Source organism: Symphodus melops (assembly GCF_947650265.1).
Source record: "Symphodus melops genome assembly, chromosome: 9".
Taxonomy (NCBI): domain Eukaryota; kingdom Metazoa; phylum Chordata; class Actinopteri; order Labriformes; family Labridae; genus Symphodus; species Symphodus melops.
Window position 1 is genome coordinate 12,619,572 of NC_136699.1, and position 18,896 is coordinate 12,638,467.

The 18,896-nt window shown below is 39.0% G+C and overlaps 1 protein-coding gene across 1 annotated transcript in view; it reads right to left on the reverse strand.

Moving 5' to 3' along the window:
* Positions 1–18,896, reverse strand: part of diaph1 (diaphanous related formin 1) — a 38,034-nt gene that overhangs the window by 8,548 nt on the left and 10,590 nt on the right. Inside the window, exons 2-13 of the mRNA XM_079351889.1 lie at positions 8,302–8,328; positions 7,364–7,528; positions 6,932–7,033; positions 6,077–6,207; positions 5,175–5,258; positions 5,025–5,088; positions 4,214–4,353; positions 3,855–3,960; positions 3,576–3,686; positions 3,223–3,372; positions 2,292–2,395; positions 237–352 (exon numbers count right to left, since the gene is read on the reverse strand). Coding sequence (XP_079208015.1) covers positions 237–352; positions 2,292–2,395; positions 3,223–3,372; positions 3,576–3,686; positions 3,855–3,960; positions 4,214–4,353; positions 5,025–5,088; positions 5,175–5,258; positions 6,077–6,207; positions 6,932–7,033; positions 7,364–7,528; positions 8,302–8,328 — 1,300 coding nt within the window. The remainder of the gene's footprint in view (positions 1–236; positions 353–2,291; positions 2,396–3,222; positions 3,373–3,575; positions 3,687–3,854; positions 3,961–4,213; positions 4,354–5,024; positions 5,089–5,174; positions 5,259–6,076; positions 6,208–6,931; positions 7,034–7,363; positions 7,529–8,301; positions 8,329–18,896) is intronic.

Genomic DNA, 18,896 nt, shown 5'->3' on the forward strand with positions numbered 1-18,896 from the left:
ATACAGATTTGTCAACAATGCAGACAGACAATGTTACAAGTAATTGGACAAAATTAATGAAATCAAGGGTATGGACAACAGCAACACTTATAGGCCAAATATTTAATTTTGGTGCATCTGAATGACATGTTCATGTGGTATTTGATGTAAAAGAAGGTGGACAAAGAAATGTTGGACTGCAGTGACAGCAGGCTATGTTGAATTCTGTGCTTCTTTGGTCTAAAAACACAACTCACCTATCAAGCCTTCAATGTTGAGGCTGAGGTTACGGCACTTGAAGTCAGGGTCTGCTCCATTCCTGTGAAGCACAATCTGAGCAATGCACTCGTCTATCAGTTTGTAGTACTGAGGCCTGCAGAGAGAGAGAGAGAGAAAATGGACAATAATGGTGAACATGAACAAGCGGTCCTGGGCAAAGAGAGAGAGGCTCTCTATTTCTCTACAACAAAAAAATGTTGCATGTTGTGTGGACCATGACTCTTCTGACAGGTATATTCTTTTTACAGAATCCGGGGAATGTGCCTTTAGAGGAAACCTGCGGTGAACACGGGATGGGACTGACGCGGAGCAACCAGGTTCATTTGTTCAGACAAATGTGTGAGCACACATGCTTTGTCACTTTGTCTGCCACTGAGATTGGCTGTCTTTGTGAGCATGACAGTTTAAGTTTCTTGTCACAAAGATTGATTGTGTACAACTGTGAGTGAGAGTGAGTTGGTGCACGTCCAGTGCCCCCGTGTCTGATCAAGCCAGCTTCACACAGACAGTCGATTCTGCAGGTGTCTTATTCCCTGACCCCATTAGATGCTGCCAGAGTCACAAACTCAATACTTTATTTATTCTCTCGCCGACTGTCTCGTCTTTCTTACTCACTCTGCTTTTGTCAAACACTTATTTCACTCCTTCACTACACTTCAAGGTCTTCTTTCCGAAAGCTTAGATTTATCCGTGGAGCGAGATAGACATCTAGTGGCATGAAGGGAAACAGCAGCAGAATTTTGGTCATCTTCATGAGCCACAACACAATAAAAGAAGAAATTCACATTTGAAGGAAAGACGTGGTTGGACAGCACAAAAAGACCAAGAATGAATGAATGCTTTCATTCCCTCCTACATAAATACCAACTTCACTTCTTCTACATCCCTCTCTCCTATTTCCTGAATCATCTTACTGTAACTACTGACCTTAACTGTCAATTCAGCCCCCGACCCGCCTTTTCTCTTTGTCTCTGTAATCATAAAGCTGCATGTCAGAGACTCTAAATCTCTTTCCACTCTCACTTCCTGTCTCTCTGTGGAGTCCATTAAAGACTCCCTTTATTGTCTTTCACTGGCTAACCTGGACGGAAAGGAAAGACTGATGGGTTCAAGAGGGAAGGTAAAATACTTATAGGGGTCAGCCTTCCTCTTCAATCCTCAATATATAGTCTTCAAACTGTTACAAAGAAATCTGAATTTCCTGTCTGTCTGATAACATGCCTCTGACTCTGAACCAACAACAACACTAACTCAACACATACGTGGGACTGCCTGCTGGTGTTTTACGACTGTTTGTGAAAGTGGACCCGCGTGCTTACATGTCCAAACACATGTATGTGTAGATTTGTAAACAGGTGTGTGGATGTGCCTACAAGTCAACTGGTCCTCAACATTATTCTAGCCTCGTCATGTCATTCAATCATTCCACTCCTCTTTCTCCTCTGTTTCTCTTGCTAAAGCCCAAAGGGCTTCGGAAGACAGAGGGAGGGACATTAGCATATTTCGGCTGATAAGAAATGATGGTGTTCATTTCTATTAAAATGAAATTGGATTTCGTTGCATGTATTCATTTATCAGCCTTTCCACTGCGCTCTAGAAAACAAACAGCAACACAAAAAAAAAAAAAAAAACTGTAGAGGGAGGGGTGGAGGAAGAGTAATTGAAGAAAAGTAAAACATTTCTCCATCTTGGGTTTTTGCTTTCGGCTTGGTCATTATAGGGTTTTTTAATCATTCATGTAATAAAAAAAGAAACCCTTAGATAGTAACATACATCCTTTCTTGTGAGTGTGTGATGATATGACAGCATGATATTGAAAAAAATATTTTTTACACCTAAAGCTCAAACATTATTCTAAAAAGGTAAACCTGAAACTAAACAGACGATAAATCAACAGAATGAAGTAAATCCCTGTCTCTTTAACCAGAGTCAAATCCTTACTATACCAACAGTCTTCTCTGGCATGTGAATGAGAGCAGAAGGCTGTGTGTCATGAGTGGGCATGAAGGGGTGTGTACACGCTCATGTGCTACCTGGCCAAATAATCATTGCGGATCAGAAGCAGGTGCTGCATCACAGACAGGAAGTGGCCCTCGCCCTTCGAGTCCTTCACGGTGTTGACTAAGATTTCAAACACCTCCCTCACATCAGTGAAGAAAAACAGTTAAGGTTTAAACCAATGAAAAAAAAACACAAGACTTATCATCCTTTAGGTGATCTCATTCAACAAGGCCGGTTTGATTGAATCTCAACATTTCTTTTCAAAACTTCTATCAAGCATTCATTTGTCTTTAAGTTGAATTTGACCTTCTGTGTTAAATGCAAGCAGGTATCAGATAGAGTGTTGCAGACTGCAGGTTACTTGCAGGAGACACCTGGTGTTAAAAAACAGAACTGCATGTCAAAAGCAGCTGGATGAATAACAGCAGTTGGTTAATGTCCTTTTGGAAATGTTTTTTCAGATTAACAGAGGGTGATTTCTCTTATCTCTTTTTTAAGATCGTCATTAAAACTCTGTGTAGCTTTGCTCTCTCATCAAGTCAAAAAAAGAGAGAAAAAAGTAATTGTTTTCCGATAAAGATAGCAGTGTCCTCTGCATCTGTCCCTTTAAATATGTATCTTTGTCAGATAAGGACAAAATCATTAAGATACGCCAAGAATAAAGTTATTAATTCAGGTGCAGTGATCCGACTTTTTTTTTAGAAAAGAGGCCAGCAAAGGGTTACAATGAGTCTAACACATCGCTAAAGGGAAACAGAAGGAGTTGTTTGTTTTATGGAGGGAATACATCTATATAATGCTGCATTCTGTCTACCTCAGACATTCTTATTTTGTCATTTTTAAGGTTGTTTCTCTCACTCAAGCCATCAAAAAAAACATTGAAACCACAAGCATTCAAATTTGTATGTTGTAACCTGGTTTTACGTTTTTCAAGGTCAAAAAGAAGACCCTGTCTATTTTTACAGATGGAACATTTTTCCCAGTGGAAGGATATTCCATTTCAATCCGGATGTCATCAAGACGCGCTTTGAGGTCCTCGGAGTCATCTTCAGCCTGCTCATCAAACACCATGAGTTGCACCCTCAGCTCTTCGTTTTCTATCAGTCGCACCTCCTGCAGGGAGAGTGATGGGATGCAGGCAAAAGGAAGAAAAGGTAGGGGAGGGAAAGCACATTGACTTTAAGAGAATGTTTCTACAGTATATCACTGCGTTTCAGTCAGACAGCCTAACAGAGGCGAGAACGGCAGAGACATGATGCAAATGTTTGTTGTTTGAGAGTCCCTTGAAGAGAAGATCAAAAGAGAGATTTCTGTACCCTCAGCTGGTCCCTGAGTCCCAATCTCAGTAGTTCAGAGCGAATATGGATCCTAAAATCCAACTCGTCTCCCCGGCTTATCAAGGCATTAATCAGCTGCATGCAGCCACCCTGCAAAAAAAAAAAAAACATATGATGAGGTCAGCTATGGATTACACCTTCAATATGTTACATCAGATTGTGTGGAGCAGCGCTGTCTTCAAATATTAGGAAGAAATTCACACAGGAGGATTGGTTATTGTATCAGTATAATCCCTGTTAAAGCGTGTGCATGTTTACCTTAAGAGCAATGTTGTGATTGCTCATGCCAGTAAGGATAGGCTGAAACCGCTCAATGTCTCGTTTCTCTGCCTCCTCCGTTATGGCCTCCAGAACACGCTCATGACTGGAAAGAAAAAACATAAAGTTACATGAGGTAAAATCATTACAGGATGAAGAACAACATTTGGTTTCTCTATGTAACCACTTTTATTGGACTATGATTGATCTCAATGCTACATTGCTATTCATTACACATCAAGCAGCTAAACACTAACTTTGTATTTCACCACACACAGACTGTTGTTTCAGACATAAACTGCTGGGAACACTGGGCATCCTTTCTGTGTGTTTAATAAAACAAGTGAAATGCTACGTACAGGTTCTCTGGATGTTCCAGGATTGAAATGGCGGAAAGCAGCTTGACAGCATCCACCATCATATGGGGCACCCTAGGGTTAATGGCTCTGACCAGCAGAGGAATTCCCTCATCTAACTCCAGCATGGATTTTAGACCATACTTAGAGGAGAGAGAACAGACTAGGTTGGCGTTTTTGAAGGACAAAACAGGTTTTGACAAAAGCAACTTTGGAAAAAACGAGCATGCAATTAAGTCAGTGATAAGAAAGAGAAAGAACACGCATCAAAAACATGTTTTTATTGTTGTTTTTACTCAAGGCTGTTGCTATGGTTATTGATTACACCAAGTACAATGACAGATTTGTTTAGTTAAAATTCGTATGTCATCCTTTCAAAATTATTGAATCAATATCTTTATTGAACCATAAACAGTTTTCTCTTTAAATGTAAGTCTTAGTGTCACTTTTTTTTAGTACGTTGATCTCTACCAATCAAAACAAGTTGTGCATAACTTTAGGGTAATAAAGAGAGGTTTGACATTTGTGTTTCTTTGAATTTCAGAAGAGAAATGTCATGCTTTTAATAAGATTTGTGTGGATTACTTTAAGTTGGACATGAAGAACTCAAAACCATCTTAAAGGTTACTGATGATGGAACTGAACAAATGGGATCGCACTGCACTCAAAATGCCCTCTAGTGGAGGAATCGCTACACTACCATGAAGGCAGAAATGACAGACGATTCCATCACTAGTCCTTACATCTATGTTCAGTCGAAACATAAAGGATTAGATGTTCTGATGTTCAATAACAAACTTTGAGTTTGTCTTACCTTGTTGTTCATAAAGGCTTTTAGGCAGCGAATGATCTCGTGTTGACATTTTACTCCCGTCATTCTAGTTGGTAATTAAGAAAGAAATAAAGACATTAAAAACACGGTGAGAGATATCACAATAGCTTCACTCTGGTTGATGTGGCTTACGGGTACTCGTCTTTTTCCTCCTGTAGTCTCCTGAGCAGATTGAGCAGCAGGGCCAGCCCCTCATCTCCAAAGTTCTGCACCCAACTGAAAAGGACAGGACGACATGTTGATGGTGCTTTTAAACTTTAACTATACTCTTAGAACAAACATCCATCCACCCATTATCTATTAGGATTGTCCCATTTGGATAATGGCCCAGTCCCAGCTGTGACAGGGCGAGGTGTGGGGTACACCCTGGACTGGTCCCCAGTCATTCACAGGACTGACTCACTGTTATATTTCCACAGAATATTAGTGTGGTTGCTGAGCAACACTTCTAGTTATGTGTTGGTAACTTGCATTCTTATTGGTTGTTGAGAGCCTGATTGTGATTGGTCTAACTCGTATGAAGATGGAGTCGGTTCAGGACTATGAGAGAATTTTGCTTTCCTTGTAAGATTCTCATGCAAACAAAAGCTCCAGTCGAAGCGCGTCGTCGTATTTGATTGTTTTCATTTCAACACACAAAACAAACACACAGACAACCAGTGACATTCACACACACACCAACAGATTACACAGTCAACAATTCACATAACAAGCACATCTCCTGAAAACACTATGAAGCCCTTTAGGTAACACAAACCTTTTTTTTTTTTAATTGTTCTTCCTTTACTAAAATCTCGAGTTTTGAGATCTTTCTTTCAGTAAAATGTCCTACGATCTGAAGAGGCATAGTTTGATGTTGAACGATAAGTAACTAAAAAAAAAATTGCCACAAAGTCTTGATTGGAGTGAAATCTGGACTCCCCATCAGATGACTGAGAGCATATATTGGAGGCATTTCCCAGTGTTTGACTGGTCACTGTTTTAATGTCATAGTCCCTTCATGAGGGTGTACTTTAAGGACACGTGTGTGTTACCTGACAGGGTTGTTATTTAGAGAGACACGCAGAGATTCCAGACAGCTCAGCAGCTGTGTGTCTCTGTAGTCTGACTTCAACTCCTGGATGTACATCATGGCTGATTTGGAGCTCTCCTTCTGGCTTTGGCCCTGATCAAAAAGCACAAGCATTCACAGCAGGAACACAAACACACAATCACCCTGTGTTCTGCATTTATATGTGTCTTCTTTCTGGATATAATTGATTTTATTTCCACATGAAATCACAGCAGCAGGGCACGGAGTACAACAGTCAAGCCTAATTTGAAATTCTGATTGGCAGAATTAAAGGGTACTATGAGTAAGAATTCTTCTTAATAGGCTTATTTCACAGTCAAATGAACTGTGCTTGCAGCCATCTGTGCTTGGTTATGTAGGTCCTTTGAGCTACTCCCTTTCACCACATTTAATTATATCACACCTGCTGCTTTTGGAAATATATTCACACAGCTGCAAGTAGTGCTGCTTCTACCAATGATTGTCCAGATCATTTGTTTACTCTACGTTTCACCAGTGAAAACATATAAACAATTGATCAATAATAACAGAAGTTAATGAAGGTATTCCCTGAACATAGAGTGTGAAGGAAAGGTGATTGAAGCATTATATGTATGCAACATGTAAATGTATGAGTGCCTTACTTTTACAGTTTTTAAACTGAATAAAACAAAAGAGGGGCACAAAATATGAAATATATTTGTTTAGCATAAAAAGGATCATGTGATTTGCAACTTTCACTGACATAAACAGTGATGAACAAACAGCAGCTTGTTTTAAGTGATGTCCAAGTTCCCTCAAGCACATTGTGTTTATTTGGAGTTTATTTGGTACTAACAGCCTTTGACGTGTGGAGATACTGAGACACCATCTCTCGTTTGATCATGATGTCCTTTTCCCTCAGAGGCTGCTGCTTCTCCTCATTCAGGTTCATATCCACCTGGACAGAGAGAGAGATGCAGAAGAACAGAAAGCATGATCATCAACCTGAAGCCTTCAGCAGTCATTACAGTGAAAAAAATATACTTGGCGATAAACACAGGTTCTAATTCTGATAGACGAGCACATCTACTCAGTATAAAATGTGAGCAGGCGTGTTTTTTTTTGTGTCTTTTTTAAAGATGTTTTAATTCCATGTGAGGGCAGAAACTTAAATTAGTGAGAGAATATGAGACCTATTTTGAGTGGGTAATGCAGGCTGTTCAGCAGGTGACTCTCCGAAAGCTCTGATCTTTAACGCACAGTCGCATACTTTTATCATGTTTCTTACCAGCATCTGTTCGAAGAGTTCAAGGACGTATTCGTCGGAGTGATCGTGCAGCATCGCGCTCTGCGCACTGATCTCGTAGCTGGCAGCAGAGGAGTGGCGCTGACCCTGCGTATGGCCGGGCTTCTCCTTGTCCTTCTTCATCCTCATGCTGGTGAAACGTTCCAACTGAATTAGCAAACAACATGACACAGATCAGAAGACAGGCGACAGAGAGAAAGTCTTCAATGTGTAGGCAAAACGAACCACAATCAACTCACATTTTCCTGTTATTAAAGCGTTTCCTAATAAATGAACTCTTACTAGGAAAGGCTCTTTCAGACCTTGATCTCAGATATTGTATTTTCTACAACATTAAAGACTTTTAACAATGTGAGTGGATGATTAGGGAATCAAGGTTTCTGCCAGCAAACATTGCCACAGACAGTCAAACATGCAGTTAACACGAGCAGGCGCAGAACACATGAGTCCATTTGAAGAAACAATGGGACATTTTCCTCCCTTCTGTTTCAATGACTTTGTGCGATAACTTGCAAGAACACTCACAGTGCTGATCGTTCATAGCTCAATGAAAAGCACGAAGGAACATCACACTTTGGGTACATGTTACATCGACACATACTGACAGAGTGAATCCCAATAACGATTCATGTTCATGAATAATAATCTGTCAATATGTTAGATTCTAACATCATCCTGTTGTGGGCACTGGAGAGCAACATAGTGTACAATTTCAACATGTCAGTGTGCATCTTGAAATCATGCACAGAGAGCGAGCAATAGAAAGAGACACAAACACTTCACAACATGTATATTATGGAAAATTAGGGATTTAGGACATGACCTTAAATCGATAATGGTGAGTTGGTTTATCAGAGACCACGGTGACAGATTGACAAGTCAAGCACACAGGTGATGTTTGCAAGCAACAGCAAACCTACCTCGTCAGGAATCAGCCGTTTGAGTTTCTGTAAAGGGCGAGTGGATGAGGGGGAAAGAAAAGTGAAGAGATGAGAGGGAGAGTGGTGGCAAAAAAAAAGGGGCAGGTGGAGGGAGAGAAGAGGAAAGAATCAATTAAAACAGAAATCACTTAAGACAGGAAACGGATCATGAAAACCGTCTACAGGGTTCATGATTGATTCACAGCAGGAAAGAGGGAAATGTGATCAATTAATAACTATTCTAAGTAAATCCTCGAATTCATACTGAAGTGAACTAATACATCTACAGTTAAAGTGGAGGTTATTACAACAGCTACAAGGAAGTAATTATGTCAGCAGTCAGCACAGAGAAACAGCTAAACTCAGGAAGCTGTTGTGTCACTTTGAAGAGGGTCAGGGTGGCTTCAGAATATGGAAACACACTTACATCTCTTGGCCAGTAGGTGTCAGTGTATGCTCAATAATAGGCAAGAAATAACTCCATAGACAGTAAGACCTTTTTTGTAAATGTACATAAATGTGTTCTGACAAGAATCAGGCATCAAACTGTCTCTCATAAGAAGATTTAAAAGTCCATTTGTTTAGACAGGAACTGTCTCATTGCACCTCCAGTGCTATGATATGTAAACCCTGACACCAGAGGGATCTGGACATTAACACATTTTTCCTGTTGTAATGACATCAGGGGTCTGAAGGTCAAAGGTCACACACAGTAAAGAGTCGTTAAGTCTTCTCATTGACATAAAACACACAGGCAGTGCTATGAACAGATCGCCCGCTCTCCCGTTTGTTAAGTCAAACGCATCGACAACACAGCCTCAAAATGTTTACGTTATTTTGTAAACTAAAAACACACAAGTCTAAAAAGTAGTCAGGATATCAAATGTCTGTAAAAATAAGTTAATTTAAGTTATGGGGCAAAAACAAAAGCAGAATATTGACACACTCAATACATACTCTTTATGTTGTCAATAAAAAAGGTAAAACATGTAAGGTTCAGACGGGCTGTATTTTTGTTGCGACATCTTTGTCAACTTATCAACTAAAACATGAGCAGAGATTTTCACATCAACTTCAGCAGCTGGTTTACTGACAGTGTTTTTGGATGAAGAGCCTTTCAGTATTCACTCACAAAGTAGTTTTATTTGAAAGCAAACATGTTTTCATGTTGCACTTTTTGGAGACCTGTTCAAACACAATGGTACTCTTAGTTTGAGGGGGAATGCCTTTCTTTTTTAAATCAGGCTTTTCCTAGTGGTTTCAATTCTTGATAAAATGTCAACACTAACAGCAGGCGGAGAAAACCGCCATTGAACCTCAGTAAATCCTTTCTACCTCGGCTTTCCCTTTCTCTGTTGCTCCACTTGTTTTGTGGCAGTGACATTAGACCCTTGACTTTTTTCATTTCCATAGGATTTGACATTATGATCTTTCCCTTTTAGTTTTAAATGGAAGTCTAGTTAAGGGTCACACAGTGTAACACCTTGGCCTTGCCAAACCATAGCCTGTAGAGAAGAACACTTAGATTGTATAAAGACCAACATGTAGTGAGTCAGGCTTCTTTTACAAACATCAAGGATTTTCTGTTTACCTGCGTTAAAATGAGTCGTCCGTTTTCAACACATGCTACATCTGGACAGGTTTATGAGACATTGTTTGTAAAGAGGTAGAGATTGGAGGAGGAAACACAAGACAATAAAAACAACAGTCATGATCATAGGGAGGGCCGTGAAGAGATGGCTGTTTCAGCTTGCACAGCTGCCAATAGTTTAGTTTAGTTTAGTTTAGTTTAATTTAATGATTTAGTTGTCAGGGACCATGCACAAAAATAAGATGAATTTCAGAGAGAAAAGATGCTTACCAACAGACCCTCAAATCATGAACACACTCACAAACAAAGACACTTGAGGGGAAAGACACAAAGTCACAAATGTCTTTGTGCTATCCTCTCCACACAAGAGAAACACAGAGCTGATTCTGTGTAATCACAGGGGTGTCAGTGAGAAAGTGTTCAATAAAGACAAAGGAGGAAGAGGCAAAAACAATGATGCTGAATTTTTCAAACTATAAGGCTTAAATTCTGCTTTTCAGCCTACATGTACAGAGTAAGCTGCAGATTGTGTGCCAGGGAGGCCTGCATGTATACTGTCTCCCTGTCTGCGAGGAACCATTACTGCAACAATGAGATGCTTGTGAACCACTTCTAGAACTGCTCTGAGCATAAAGGACTCCATGAAATATATGCACTTGAAAGTGTAGACTTTTTGTTCGTGCATCTGGTAGATACAGCTGGATTTAACACCACAATAATTATGAACATATGGCAATGAATACAAAATGAAGTGTCACAGTATGTACCGTCGTGTTTCAGCGCAGATACGTTTTCCACAATAAAAATGACATCTATGATTGTAGAGCAGCCTTGTAAAATAATTACTAGATTATTTATTCATTCTTTTTTGTCCCAAGTTATTCATCCTCCTATATATAGAAGTAAGATACCAACATGGTTTCTGCATGGATCTATGCTTTTGGCTACATCAACTGAAAACTCAAAAATAATCAACACACATGAAATCACAGTTAACAAAGCCATCTGCATCACCCATGTGGATGCATACCAAGATACAGGTGAATGATAAGAGGAAAAAACAAGTCTTGAAGTTTAACAGATAAGAACACAACGCATCCAGAAGATAAATATCTAAGGTTTGCCATTGACCATCTACGCCGCCACTTCTGACCCAGTAAAAGGGATTTTTGATATTTAGCATCCATATGAAGCAAAAAAAAAGAAAAAAAAGAAAAGTACAATTACAGCATCCTGACTTCTCGAAGCCAGTTTACAAAGTTCAATTTACAACTTCAATGATAAGGGAGTCGAAAGTTTGAGAAGAAAAGAAACCTTGAAGTTTGAAATGGATACGTCAAAAAAAAATGAAAAAAAATGAAAAAACGAGAGTGAAGCATTGATTACTGTTTTATCATTCTATGAAGACGAACCCCATGCAATGCCTTTACAAACTACCCACACACAGAACATACTGTATACGGGTTGAATATTTGAGCATGATAAAACTGCATTGAAGGAAGCTGCTGAAATAAGTGTGAAAGGGAAAGGGCTCTGTCTGTCTCCAAAACCAGACATTGAAAAGAGTGCAATATCAGCAGATGTAAATGTGACTTGTGGCAGTGATATAATGTGCCAGTCACAGACTGGAGCTGATTTCCCCCTCGTGTCATTACCTGCACGTCTGCACATGCACGCTAGGTCTAGATCCTGACAGTAGTGATAGAGATGATGTCATTTTTAGTACAAACTAAAGCACAGTAAATACAGACGGGCAAAAAGAAGACTTGTAAAAGACCTTTTTAAAGTTATCATGTCATCTCAAGCCTAGTATTTTACATCCACATAAACTACATCAGATGACACTTTTCTTTTCATCATTGTGGGGGTATGATGTACACACTGAAATGGACTTCACTGAGGTCACTTGGTAGAGCGATTTTTTCAACAGCCAGTCCCTCCAGGATTTCACAGACTTTTTGAGAGATTGTTGCGGCCTAAAATGCCTGATTTCGCGGCAGCTTTTCCAAAAAAATTGCAATGCATGTTGCAATGTTTTTTGCAATTTAATTGCGGCAGGAAGCAAAAATTGCTAAATACTTTTTTTCATGTCAATTATTTTCTTGCATACACTCTGATGTTATTGAGTGATATTTTAACCTGAGCAGAGCGATTTACTTTGTGAAGAATATTCCTCTGGCTCACCAAGTGACGTCTCCCTCTCACATATGCGTGCACTTAGACAACAGTTTGTCAACAAACTGTTGTCATGGAGACAGGAGGGACCTGCAGCGCTTTTCGCACACACTCCTGGGTGCATATAAACAGGGAAGTGAGTTTGGTCCGTGGTCACTAAACTTTGGTGACGTATAGCTGGCTGTTTTCGCGGGGGACTACTCTGATTTGTGAAAGTCGCGGGGAAAACTATTTTGATTATTCAAATTTACAGAAAAGTTGTGGTGATTGGACAAAATTGCTAGGTCGCCAAGAAATCGTGAGGATTGGCTGAATTTGCACGAATTGTTGCGATCGTAACATCGTAACTTCCTGGAGGGACTTAATAGCACTGTGTTACTGTAAAAGATTAAACTAAGTGTTTTATAAAAGGTTCTCCTAAATGTGGCTCAACTGAACAAAGCCACTCTAGCTCCACTTCACAGAGCTCAAAGGAGCACAGCAAAACTGTTTCTCTTTAACAAACTCTAGACTTGGGGTGCTGGTGGCGAAGTGGTTACCACATGCTCCCCATCACCATGTATGGAGGTCCGGGTTAAGGTCCAGCCTGTAGCTACTTTCCCGGGTGTCATTCACCGCTCTCTCTCTCTCTCCCTGATTTCAGACTCTGTCATGTCCCTCCAATAAAGGCACAAAAAGCCAAAAAATTATTCTTTAAAGAACAAAAGAAACTTTATGCACCATTCCAAAAAAAAGCTTTCTAGGTGTTACCCGTACAAATGTTGTGTTGTAATGAGAAGTGAATGAATGGACAGGAAGAGTTATGGTAGGTCTTAAGCAGGACTTTTAAAACTTTAATTTGTCAGGATGATTCACTCTTCAGAGTTCACCGTTTCCGGTCGTAAAAAGAAGTCCCAGACGGTAGTTCTTTGAAGAGGATAAAGATTATTGACAGTCTGACAGAGATACATTACATTATCATTTGTAATTCAGAAGGTTAGAGCCTTTAGTCTTCACTACTCAAATGTAAATAAACCATAACTTTATAGCTTAATAACTTTAGTTTTATGACTGTTCAGGTTATTAACAGAAAAAGACAAAAACAAACGACCTGTGTGCTACAATGGATGAAGGGTTAATGCTTTCATATTTCTGTTTGTGTTCTGTCACTTATAATGTGGTTTGTGTGGCCTGCATTCCTGGATTAATGTCCTGGGTTAATAAGTCTGGTTTAATACAGGGAGAGGGTGACATGACAGCAGTAGAGAAAACAAGATCCATCCTGCTGAATCTGGAAGACCTGATTCCTTTTTCAAAATGTCTGAGCACCAACGAAGTGACACCCAAAAAACAGGTTAGGATTATACTGTGAATGTGTGCACATGTCATCTTGTTAACCAGGCTGAGTTTATTTTGTTAGAAGGTTTCCATGGTTACTTACTCATTGGAACTATGATCTCACTAAAGGGGAAGTAGTAGTTCATGGGCAGACACACCCACAGACATCTGACAAGTTTCCTGTGTATTGAGCCTGAGCAGGAAATTAGCAACAAGCCTGACATTTTACACAAACACAATTCTGTTTGTTCACCGCTGTTCACGGTTAAAGTCCCTCTAAAATAAAAAAAATACTTTTTCACTGTCCTAAATGTTCATTATCTGCCAAATATATTATAAATAAAGCATTCTCTGCATTATTTTCTCTTCCAGTAAAACGTTTCACATTTCTGATGACTCATCCTGCACCCAGAGTCTCGTGTAGTTTCCTACCCAATTAAAAAGATTTTTTTTTCATACCAAAAAATGTCATTTTTTCTTCACTGTTTTCAATTATAAATTCTTCACAACACAACAGTTTGGTACTCTTGAAGTTCTGTTTCATTGGGACTGTATAGTTGTAACTTAAATGTTATAATAAAATTAAAACAATTGTATTATTATTGTTTTTTATACTTTAATTAATTATATTTTATTAATTTTATAAGAAATGTATTTTTCATAATATTGAACATTATAAGAAATCCACTTTTGTGTTTTTGACCTTTATTTGGGTAACCGGAGTGTCTATCGACCCACAAAATTTTAAAGAAAGCCATCCAGTCCTTTGTTTGTGATCTGCCTTAGTCTAACACGGAGAAAAATGCTCAGTTTCAAACTTTCTCATTTTGTGACATCACAAGTTGGATTCTGGTAAGAAAATAGCCTCCCCTCCCCTGGTAACTCCACACATGGACTCCACCTCCAGCCTTGAGTAAAACTTTTGCGCAGGGCCGCCATTTTTATTCTCTCTACAGAGAGGTGATGTCTTTAAAGAGACGTACACGCCAAAACAGAGCGTTCTGAGAGAGCTGGTCTCTACAGGGTCACAAACCTCCTCCTGTGCTTGATTCATGTAATATTTGGACCAAAGCACAGCACAGATGTTTTATTTAGACCACAGGGAACTGTTTGAACAGGTGAAAGGTGGAGGAGGAAACACAAGACAAAACTTTTTACTCCTTCCTACTCTGAGAAGCATTGAAAAAAACAAAAATCCTTAAAACCAAGAGATTGAGTGAAGAGGTTTAATAAAAACGTTTCTATTGACACATTCTATATTACTCCAGAAAAAGACACGCACGTCACTTATTTAGGTGATGAGTTGTAAAAAAATAACTCGATACAATTCACAAAGATTTGCAACATTAAAATTAAAATAAATATTTATTTGCTACACGCATTAAACAACGTTTCAAGCCCATGCAGGAGAGGGCGGTCTCAGGAGCGAAGGCATGATGTATTTTATTTAATTATTTATTTTATTTGTTTATTTGAGCAGTTGTAATTCTGTTCAAAAGGAGTGGGCCGAAGCAGAATGATGAATAAGATGCTGGACGAAGTAACAGAGTCAGATAGTGGAATGATGTGTATCTTGATGTGTATTTATAAATGGAAAAGGACATCCAGTTGTGCAGAAAAGACTTCAAAGCAGCTTCACCAGGAGAATTGAGCTAACACTGTTCAAACACAGATCACGATATAAACTTCTTCACCCTGTCTGTTTGCTCACTGTCAATTTTCCAGAATATTTCCTCCTGTGTTTACACATCGGCAGAAATCTTGCTGTGGGCTGGCAGGAAAAGTCAGGGTTAAGCCAGGGTGAAAAATTCTTTGCTTATTGTTCCCCACACAGTTACACCCCTACACATGAAGTTCTGCGTAACAATCCATTTATCTGCATCAATTGTTTGATTAACCATCTAATTAAAACAATAGAAAGTCTAAATGTTGATCTTTCTTTTTATCTTAGCGATCCGCCTGCTACATATTTTGAAATCCTTACTGCACGTACATTTTGTCAATTGAGCTAGCCAGCTGCACATCATCCTGAACTTTCAAACAACGCCAGCAGCAAGTAGCAGCTTTATTTGCTGATCTTTTTGGTATTTTTTTCTTTTCCGCAGACAACCAGATCATACAGAAACAACTCTTAAAAGTGGGTGTTTTGTAGTTTTGGAAACGTTATCAGACTGATTAATGATGGAGATTGTATAAGGAGCACACACAGGCAGAGATAACAGGGGAGGTGATCATGTCTGCAAAACACGGACTGTGAATATTTAGAAAATGTGCAGTCTTTTAACTGTAAATTAGGACTGTCACAATTATTTCCACATGTGCTGCTCGAGGTGATCTCTGCAGGACAGCAACTTGAGGACACAAAACTGGACCATGATTATATTGTTGTGCCCAAAATGCATAAATGAGTGCTTCAAAAATGATCAGAATGCAAACAAAGATATATCTGGTGCTTGAAATATAAACCCATACACACCCACAGATCTGTGTTTGAGTGAAAGCAGCTGAGGTCAGAGGTTTCTGTGTCCATTACTCCACACTGAATTGGACATCATCCAGTTTTGTTTTTTACATCAAAACGTCTCTCTACACAGACCCACTGACTCAAGGTGCATCTAAATGTGAATGCTCATGTGTGAGAAGAGATCATGGTTGTCCGTCTTTTATTTCCATCTGAGTGGGGCACGTTATCTGCATGGCCGCCCCTCATCTTTGGTCTACTGTTGTAAATATAGACACAAAACCAACCCAACCACTCAAACTATGTTTAAAACAAGGATGGTTACTGTTGTTGCCCTGTCTTGTGTAACTCTCTCTCTATAGTTAAAAAAAACCTGACTGAACGAGCTTTGAAATCACATTTTAATTAAATGTCAAAATTGATAAAAGCCGAAAGTTGTCTGCTTCTGGGAAAGCACTATGAAGGGGTTTGCCAAATATACAAGAGGAAAAATATAACAAAGACAAATTTTCACACAGCAACAACCGTACCAAACTGTGTGAAAACAACAAAGGGAGAGGGAGATTAAATAGCACCAGTCTACGGCTAAGCCTATAATTTGGAGTAGTAGGATTTTACCAATGGGTTTCACAGGAACACTCACAGAGACAGTTAAAGGAAGAAGATCTAAATCACAAAGGCTAAAAGCACAACATTCAATTACATGAGGGGGTAGGCTGTCTTTTTCCGCACAACATGCATTTATTGAAAAAGAGCGTATAGTGTGGATAATGGTAATAATGGTAGGGGAAACACTGATATGGATTCAGCAATGGCGTAACATTGGTGTCCCTTTATGCGAGTTTGCATCATTCAGAGTTCTGTAAGGTATAGTGGGAGTTCAACCCACACAGCACTGCCTGGGCTAACATAAGAGGGCTGAACCCAACAAGATCAACTTAACCCTTGATGAGGCACTCAATGAAATACTTTGAAGTTCAAAAAATCAACCTCAGTGTGTTATTGGGGGACATAACAGAAATGTATTTCTGTTAAAACATTTTTCAACAAATTTTGATTTTAAAAATAAACATTGACAAGGTTACCATATTTGGTTCAAATGCCACAATAGCAGGATCAGTGACATAGGGTGATCTCTTCTCAACCTTACTGAGGTGCAGAAGGGTGGCCTTATGTAACGTGTACGGAAATTACCAAAAATAGTCACTTGCCCAATAAAGGGTTAAAGACCCAAAATAATAAAAAGTATGAATAAATGAATATATATATTTTTTTTATTTCTGTGGCTGGTCATTTACAAAATACACCCCACATCATGGAATGATTCAATTATTTTAAATGAAAATCAATCAAATGTTTCGGGATGTCATTTAGTACACATCAAAACAGCATAAAAAACATGACCCATCCCCCAAACTAACAACACTTTAAGAGGAAAATCCAATCGATGCCAACGCATCGACAGTCCACGCCCAGAACAAAGCACAGTGCCAAACAGTTTACATTTGATCCAGTTCACATCTTTTATATCTTTTATAACTTTTCTCTGGGGTTCCAGTAGCTTAGTGGCTATGTCGCGCTCTCCATGTACAGAGGACCTCTTTGAAGCAGCCATGGTTTTGAGTCCGACCTCCCTTGTGCCTTTGTTCTTTGTCTCCTCCCAACATTTCCTGCCTAAATTCAGTTGTCATATCTAATAAAAGGCAAAAGGCCTCAGAAATAACTTTGAAAAAAGTTAATTTTCTTCTTGTTTCGCCCCACCATAGGGCTAAAAAAACACCCACAAATTAACCCATTAAAGCACACAGTATTTACAGATGCTTTCATCGTGGTAATATACCATGTCTGTTTATGTTTGATAGTCTGATTGAAGTGTGTGTGAGTGTGTGTGTGTGTGTGTGTGTGTGTGTGTGTGTGTGTGTTTATTTTATAATTTTGTAGTTTTATTTGATTACTGTTATTTCTCTTTCAAAGGGGAGCAATAAATTACATTAACATTTAAAAAGAAAGTTCACCTGATTTTACACAGCAACATTTTGAAATTAATTCATGTATAATAATCGTGATAATAATGAAAACTGTGATTACTTCACAGACTTTGATAAACCATTTAATACCTGATTCTGATTATTGCATCTCTACCTTGCATGTTTATTTATTTTTTTATTGCATCTTTGAATTACATGGGGATAAATAAACAGTATGCCGTGTAGCACTATTCCTAGGAATTCCTTACACACAGGGCTATTGTAGGTCTATAAGAATATCAAACTTTGACCTCCATATTAACATGAGAAATGTAAGTGTGACCCACTCACAGATTCTCATTCCCTCCCTCATACTTACAAATACTCAGTCCACTGTGTCAGCACAGAGAGACTTGGCTGATATACTGTACGTGTGCATCACTGACTGCTCCTACCACTCCTACTGACTCAGGTACTGAAGCATTGAGGCAGCCCACCACTCCAAACTTAACTGCTGCCCTTCCAAAATAAAGGCACAAAATACTTTATTCATGAAAGTTAAATAATTTATGTGCACTTGTTGTATGTCAGCAGAGCAGAATGTCTTTTTCGTGCTGATGCGTGTCTTGACAAGGACCCTCTTGTTCATGATATTCTCATATCATCTCTCCGAGATAAATTAAGAATAAAAATGCATTTCACTGGCATGTTCACTCAATTAAGAAATACTTTTTTTTTTATTCATGATGTTGTGAAGCTACATGTATGTTCACAAAAACCACTAAAAAGGAACAAAAGTATTGAGTTCTATTTTAACCTAAAATATTCCTTCGCTTTATTTAGCATAAAAAATCTTTGCTTTATACCTAAGCTCAACACTACCCTCAGGGTCCGTAATTAACACGCCAAGTGGCGAATGCAGGTAGATTTTCCGTTTGGCGAGAAGATTTCAGAGGGCTATCCGCCACGTGGTGGGTACGTTTTTCCCCCAAAAGTCATCAAAACTATGCTACAAGTATTAAGCACGTTTTATGTAGCTTCCTGCATCTACTTTTCCTGCTCCTCTCTCTGCTGTCATGACTGT